Genomic DNA, 8,337 nt, shown 5'->3' on the forward strand with positions numbered 1-8,337 from the left:
ACTGCGGCGGGAGCAAAAATTATACTACTACTGTGGCGGGAGCAAAAATTATACCACTAAATTTCGTGTATTCGGTGGTATGATTTTTGCTCCCGCCGCAGTCGGTCTCGTTGGTTAAATTTATGGTTAAACTTAGATTTCGGGAAGCACGGGCACACTATATTATGGAATGGAGGGAGTATGAATAAGATGACGGAAGCACTCACATCAATCCACTCCCACCATCGCATGCAAGCCCAAGTACATGTCATTCAAAGACTGTCATAATATATAGTGTTTGGCAAACTTGTACTCTTGAGTCAACCTCGGTGTTAGGGCTGAAATAGATGCAACATTTCTGTTTACTCGCCATCTGACCTGAGTACAGTACTCATCAAGGATTGTCTGAGACATGATGCATTTTTTCCATCTGCCGACATAAGAATAAACGAGTCATCTCCCAAAGTGTGAAGTAGCCATGTTTTTAGTGCTATTGCGTTGTTTTTGCAATGTGATTTATGTTGTGCAACTGTTTGTTTGATCTGGTTGTAAGTGCTTCCTAACTACTCCTACCTTATATCGTTCTTTCATGATGCTTTATATATATACAATAAAAACGGGTGAAATCCTGTTTGGAGACTTTCATAGCACATAACATTGCACAGTTGAGAACCAACAATTTGAATTGAAAATGCAGGTGTGAAAACATCCAGAGACTGATACAACATTTTTCTTTCCCAGAATGATAATATGAGTGCTTGAAACTGACTTAAGCGAGGCAACCCTCGCTAGAGAGAGCAGATTAGCTGTTGACTATGCACATTCCCGGAATGTTTATTGCACAAGATTGCAAGCCTCGTGGATCCAAACTTTGATGGAATGAACCCAGTTCTGGTCATTTTGTGGAGACCCCATAGCCGTGCATTTCTAGTTTCCTACGGCCGTTGCTCCATCTATTCCGCTCGTAGCATTTACCCTTGTATTTGGATCCTGGAGCTGCCTGTTACAACAAAACATGGCGAATAATAAGCTGTGTGCACTTATCTAGAGTATCATTTGGAACAAACCATGTATGCAGCATACATACCGCAACAGGCTTAACCTCAGTTGAAACACAACTCCCGCTGCACTGATCTGCACCAACACTAGAAATACACCATCATAAGATACTGGCCATAGCTGGTAAACAAGGTTGTCAACTAAGAGAATCTGTCAACAAGAATCACTATGTCGCTGGTTTTTCTTGTCAACTGACCTTAATAGAAGAAAGCATACCTGTCATACGGCTGCCCATGACTGTCCACGGTAAAGTTAACTTCTGGGTTTGGCGTAATAATGGGAACACCAACAGCACAATTGCCCTCTTCACTACTGTTACTCCGAATTTCCAGTATCAGCTCAGGCTCCGGTTGGTCTCTATCTTCTACCCCCACTGATGTGCTTTCTTGACTATCACTTTCCAATGTCTCAGGGACGATACTAGTACATTCCAGTTGGTAGTCAGATCCTGTAATTGCCAATAAGACTATCAAATCAAAGTTCACCCATACAGTCTTCCTATAAAATAAATAATCAAAGCATGCAAAAGCCAGGCATGTTTGAAGCAACCTATTACTTCAATAGGTTATTTTGCATATCTATATCTGTGCAGACATAGACAACAACATTCATATTCAGAGGTAGCATCAGTTTTCCAATATGCTTAATAACTAGTTTGATTCATCTTTCCTTTTTAGGATTCCAGAAACTGATATGACAAGTGCTCCCTAGCCAAGTACCAAGTGAGCGAGAGAGAGAGAGAGACCATTCAACTCTTCTGGATGGCTAAATGCATTACTTGAAACCTTCTGACAAATAGTGGTTCCCCAAGAGCTGAAAACGGAGTTCTCTGCCAATGCTAGACTGTTATAGTTAGTCTGCGCTGTAACCTTCAACTCTTCTGAATGATTGGATGCATTGTTCACAACCGTGTCACATGCTAGACTGTTATAGTTAGTCTGTGCTGTAACCTTCAACTCTTCTGAATGATTGGATGCATTGTTCACAACCGTGTCACATGCGGTGGTTCTTTCAAAACTGACAATGCTGTTCTTCCCCAACTCAATTTCTTCCGCATTAAGCACCAACTGGATGCTCATATCTCTTGGATTATGATCCGTGGCATCTAAAATCTTCTGACAGATGGTGGTTCCCTGGAAACTGAGAATGCTGCTCTCTGCCAATTCAAACCTCTGAGAGCAAGACATTGCTGTGAAACCAAATGATCCTGTCCATGTTTCTAGAAGCTGAGGAATCGCCGGTAAGATAAGCCTTTCCACCCCCAAGCCAGAAAGTAACTGCAAAGTAAAAAAAGAAAGTGAATAGTGCTACAAAATGCCAGGAATATTGACAATCAAATGGGAACATGATGTTGCAACATTCAAACTCAATTTCACAACTGCCAGTAATTTTTAAATATATTTATTTAAGTAGTAAAAGTAAAAACCTTCTCCAGTTCATTCATCAGTAGGCGACACATTCCTTGTCGACGATATTGAATTCTTGTGCCAATAAGAGGCAGCTCAGCAAACTTCTTCCCGCATACCCTAAACAGAAAATAAACTGTGATATGGAGAAAAACGATAAACTAAAAAAGTTTGCAATTACCATGGAGGACCACTGAGAAGAGTAAAATACCTAAAAGTGCCGACAGATATTAGCTCACCATCTTTCTGGAGAAGTATCGTGTAGAATCCCCTAAAATTAAGCCGTCGGAGACCTGATCTGTAGATGATTAGATAAAAAATTACAGTCTCCATTTATGATGATTAATAATGAACGGAGAAATACCAGCACATCTAGAATATATAAGCTGTACATAGATGAATTATTGTGATGAAATCGACTAGAAACTGTTGAAGTATATGTGGATTGATCAGTTTGGAGGATTTGGCTCTACTGGTTGGTGCGTGAAACTTAATATGGAATTCGGGCAAAGTGTCCAGCACGTGTGAGGTGAAATAGAGAAAATAAATGTTAAGAGGGAGTTACTGACAAGTCATCCTAGAACTAAGTGAGCGTTGTAGTTAAATTTATGCACTGTAGCAGAATATCCATGCTATAAGAATGATAATACTCCCTGCTGTCAATTGTCATATAGTACCATCTAAATTAAGCTTATTCAAAATGTTGTAATATAGTACTCCCTGTGTTTCACTGTATCTGTCCTCAGCCAACCATAAGAACCAACAAAACACTATATCTAAGAGCGAGTTGAGAAATGATCATGCATACCCCTATTAAATTACATGCCACAACCACTTAACCTCTTCCAAAAGATTAAAAGTAGGGCAGAGAGCATAAACATTGAAACAAGACTGCAGAGATGAAGGACAGACATTGTGAAACGAAGGTTCTATAAGCTAATGATTTCCATGATCCCATCAAGCCTACCACACAATGAGTAATCAACACATGATTAATGGAAGGTAAAATGAAGACAGACACATTGAAATGGTGCCATAGCAGTTCTTACTCTCTATTGAACACAATATCTTCAGAAAGATCTCTTCGTGTGCGGGGCTCGATAATAGTAACAAAACATTCATGAAGAACATCAAGTGCAATGCACAGCTTGCCATACTGTTCTGCCATTATCTCATTGTAAAAATCGCCATGGTTACTGGCATTTTCTCTGTCAAATCTGAGTATGGTGCATGATAAGCCTTCGACAGGAGTTGGAATTGATTTCCCGATAAGCTCTTGCAAATGATGAAATATCTGCACATCAGAATAGATCATGAGACAACATAATGAGCATGCATGAAGTTCAAATTCTAAAGTAATTCAGGGTGGAAACAGCATTTTATCTAAGTTTTGTCATACCTCTGAGCATCCCCTACTGCAAAACCAGCACCCTTCTGGACAGCAGGTGAGCTGATCACCTTTGTTTCTCATGCAACCAACATGATCTACCAAAATATGATAAAAAGGAAATCAGCGGTTTTCAAAATATAATTACATATTATTATCAAGTGTTCAGAAAACCGTACATTCACGTTCACACTGATCACAATACATAATAGTCTTCTCGGTGAATTGGTTGATATCAGGATCATAATCACTCAAGTCACAAATATTACATCTACAAGATGGACAGTACCAGCTTCCTTCCGGAGTGGCCTACAAAAGTAGCATCATACTGCATGTCAGATCAACAGACAAGCAAGTGCATATAGAAAGAAGTTGCTTATGTAAAAGAAAAAACAAGGAAATCTAGCAACCGTATGAACCAAGTATGAAGCTAAAACCACATGCTCGTCACATTGTTCAAAACAGAAATTGAATAGGCATTCCAAGTGCTCATTAGAAATCATATAAGTTTGCATTTGATGGGAAATATCCAATGAGCACTTGTAAATGGCTTTTTAGTTTTTAAGTATATATGACTGAAATGACATGCTCCTGTGCTGTAACAGGAGACTTGCGAAAACATATGCGTGAAAAGTTAAAAACTCTGGATGAAAAAGGAGTTTGCTCTGATAAGATAAGGAGTACCTCCAAACCAACACAAGCATGGTGGAAGGATGAAGGACAATTGTCACAAAGTAATATTTCCCCACCCTCATTGCATATAGAGCATATTGAATCACTTTCTGTATCGGAACAATTTGTCTTCAAGCGCACGTGCAGTGATTCTTTGGGCTTGTTTTCACCCATCAATTCAACTAAACACTGTGAGAGGGACCTCCCATCCTTCAAAAAGATATGAGCAGCAGGTAACCGAGTACTGCACCCAGCATGAACCTCAAAGCTTTCCAGAGTGAATAGTTCATTGCAACACCTGCATTTTATTCCATCTTTAGTAACGGTACCTTCCTTTAGCCGAGGCCCATCACTTCTTTGCTTATAGGTAAGTTTAACTCTTGGTAATAGAATATTTTTGTCTACCAACAGAGACAGAACGGTTTTAGCACGATGCTGATATGGCAGGATCTGACCATGTGTTGAACTCAAAACTCGTGCATGGCTCATAGGCACCGAAGATGATTTTCTTTTCTTTGATTTTACATGACATGTAGGCCAGCTAAACGTGCCATCATGTCTATCTAAAACTGAAACCAGCAGGTCCTTTCTTCCACTTGTATCCGTTGCTCCGCCACCGAGTGCTATAAACGTATCAGTGGTGACCCCAGAGCTTGCATTATTCTCCTTTTGATATCCTTGCTCTAAGTATCCTTTACATGCTGCCAGCAGACATTTGTAGGACTTGCCATGTGGAGAATGATACCGAAGCTCCCGTTTTTTACTAGATTTCATCTTTTGGCAGACTATCCAACCAGCAGATTTGAGGAACTTCTTAGCTTTTGATCTCAGAAGTTTCTTTTTCCTGACATTCTGCACATCCGCTTCCACACAATCTACATATTTTCCTACAACATCAGATTTATTTTCACGTTTACGCTTACCAAGTGTTGCCAGGTCCCTTGAAACTGCTGCATCGAGATTTAGTCTGTGTGCTGCCAAATGATTGCAATTATCAGGAATGTCTTCAGTATTGTTCCCTTTAACTCGTTTAATACATTGAACTGCGAAGCTCCTGAGTACTTGAAGGAAAGAAACATAAGTCTTCCCGGCAGGTGACTTGTACCGGTATCTCTTAATAGTACTTGGTTGACCGTTAGGCCTTATAATATCATCTTCTTTGACCACAATACTCCAACCTAATGCCAGGAGATGCTCCTTCAGCTTCATCCTCATGGTATCATTAATTTGTCCCTGGGAAAAACTGGTGACCTCTTGGTAACTAGCAAGCAGCGACGCTATAGGTGGGGAAAATTTTGCATCTAGCTGTACTGGCATCCAAGAAGCTGAGGCATCCGTACTCAACTTATTATGGTGTTTGTTCTCCCTTAGGATAAGATCTGTGCCAATTGAGCTGCAATCTTCATTATTTCGAGTCACACTATGTAGAAGCAAATTATTTGTATGACAACCCTTCTGTGCCAGGTAAGCCTCACATGCTGCTATAAAAGATGCAAACCGCTTCCCATCAGGTGAGACACAATATCTGTTCTTAGCTCTATCGTCTACAAAGGTCCACCCTACTGATTTAAGATGGTGCTTTGCAGACTCCCGTCTGGCACGAGCACTAATCCTGTCGTTATTGCGATAGTATGAGATGAATTCTAACATGGTCCGGCAGATAGCAGCTGATGCGGAATCCAGCTTACCCGAGACAATTGGCTCGACATTCTTATTTTGAAAGGCTGCAGATGTTGAAGTTTCTGCTGATCTACAAGAGTCTCCTATTTGATTTCCATCTTGGGTAGGTTTGTCACATACAGACCGTAATTCTGCAATAAGGGCTGCAAGTGATCCCTCCCAAAAAGATTCTGTTCCACACATCCACGTATTGTCTTCTGTCGTCAAGGAAAGATTTGACCTCAGGTCATACCATATCTGCCTGACTGATACAGGTAAACCATCTTTCTCTTCATGTGACAACAGCATTTGGAGAAACAACCAGATTCCTCGTGGTTTCCATGTTCCAGTAACTTCATCCCAGTCCTGAGTACGGCGTAGCTGATCGACTGCCATAATGCGTTCATCACCTTCATCAGGAAAAAAGACCTTCCTCTCCATGGAGCCTTGAGCGTGATCAGCAATGACACCTTCCCAGTAGGATCCTTCCACTAGTGCATCAACCCACAGTGCATAGCTTGCATCAGATACCTGCAGCGGTTGATGTGGATGCACCGGTCTTACTTTTCCACGAGTGGATCCCCGAGCCGCACTTGACTTGCCATCGATAGCATCTGACACCTCAACTTGCTCAACAAGAGGTGACCCGCTACCATTGTCATCAACAAAATCAGTGTATCTTACAGAGCGGAAGTTGTCCAAAATTTCAATGACAACAGCCTGATGCCATGATCCACATAGCCCTGGATCAAAACTAATGACCTGCAGAAGAGAAATATATCAATGAAACTACTCCCATTCACAAGTATGAGAGTTTTCGTAGTGAGATTGCAAAAAAGAAAGGATAGTAACATTTCCAACACGCATCAGTGGTGGTGATAAATGATAACAATGAAGCCGTAGGGAGGAGATTTTACAGATGATACCATTGGTTGACCATGGCCAATGGACAAAGTAAACTCATTAGGTGCGTGAGAAACAGAGATGGCTGCCTCACTTCCTATTTTTCTTTTGCGTTCCTACTAACAGAATACAATGCTACACATTTCAAGCACTAACACTCAACAAGGAATAGTAATTGGTGTTCGCAAGACAGCAAAACAATCAAGAAAAATGCTACTGCAAAATGACACTTCTATGAGAGGCCAATAATAACATTCAGTCCGTCGAGCACCAACCAAGAACCCATGATTCCGAACAATCTTCCACACAGGTACCAACAAAGCAAAGATCTTTTACCATGTTACTACATCAGGTAGATGAGATGCAAGCAAAATAAGTCGGCAGACTAATTAGGCGACTGGCACAGATGCAAGCGCAACCATGCACTGACTAACGCCATTGTTTGACAAGAACTTCATCGCAGATTAACCCAAACATGCTATTTCTGCCGGTCTTAGATATTTAGATGGATGCCAACTCAATCGCTCCCAGCTGCACACGATTATCGCGCAAAACAACAATCACCGGCGCGTTCTACCGGAACTAACCACATTAGCACAAGTCATCTGACGAAGGTGCAGTGGGACTCTGTTCAGAGGCAACCACACTAGACTAGACTACAGGGGAAACACGGGAAGTCAAACCCAGGAGAGCCAGCCGCGCGGCAGCAATGCGTGGCCCGCCCGGCGATGACGGCGGTGCGGATTTCGACGGCGCTGACCTCGACGTGCTCGCCCGGAAGAAGCTTCCTCTCCCCCGCGGCGGCGACAGGGGACGGCTCGCGCCTCCGCTTGGCGGCCCCCCGCGGCATTGCGGCGCCGCGAGCGGCGACGGACGGCCTCGGATTCGAGGGCCGGGCGGCGGCGGCGGTGGTTGGGGGAGGGGGAGGAGGCGGAATCCAGGGGGGGCGGGGCGGAGGTGGATACAGGGGAGGAGGAGGAGGGGACGGGTTTAATGGAGAGGTTATTTTTACAGCACTCGGCCGGTGCTGCCAGTATTGAGTAATTAACGCCGGCGTTAATCGCCCGGTAATTCACTTAGGGCAAGAAAATCCGCCCTTGATCTGCTATTTGAGTCTCGGCAATTAATGAGGTTCGTGAGAATGTAATACTTGCCAGAAAAAATAAGTGGTGATTTTGGTTAGTACTACAGGATTTTAGGTGAGCGGCAGTAGTGATCCCGTTTCCTTCCGTTTTGGCAGGCAGATGAGGGCCTTTACTGTGTTTTGATCTC

General features: G+C 42.5%; 1 protein-coding gene across 2 annotated transcripts; it reads right to left on the bottom strand.

Annotated features, from left to right (window-relative positions):
• Nucleotides 1-644: 644 nt before the first annotated feature.
• On the bottom strand, nt 645-8,076 carry LOC109778719 (uncharacterized). 2 transcript variants are annotated; one of them, XM_020337285.4, is made up of 11 exons: nt 7,826-8,076; nt 4,516-6,924; nt 4,011-4,140; nt 3,844-3,929; nt 3,494-3,738; nt 2,656-2,742; nt 2,465-2,564; nt 1,784-2,315; nt 1,255-1,486; nt 1,067-1,113; nt 645-979 (listed from the first exon to the last, which is right to left on the bottom strand). In XM_020337285.4, exons 1-10 carry the CDS (start codon nt 7,913-7,915, stop codon nt 1,083-1,085), a joined length of 3,942 nt encoding a protein of 1,313 aa, XP_020192874.1. In that variant the 5' UTR covers nt 7,916-8,076; the 3' UTR covers nt 645-979; nt 1,067-1,082. The 2 variants fall into 2 exon arrangements, with proteins under 2 accessions (XP_020192874.1, XP_020192871.1); XM_020337282.4 differs by having other exon boundaries at nt 1,067-1,124; nt 7,826-8,040.
• Between the last annotated feature and the right edge of the window lie 261 nt (nt 8,077-8,337).

This window comes from Aegilops tauschii, chromosome 4, assembly GCF_002575655.3.
Source record: "Aegilops tauschii subsp. strangulata cultivar AL8/78 chromosome 4, Aet v6.0, whole genome shotgun sequence".
NCBI classification, from domain to species: domain Eukaryota; kingdom Viridiplantae; phylum Streptophyta; class Magnoliopsida; order Poales; family Poaceae; genus Aegilops; species Aegilops tauschii.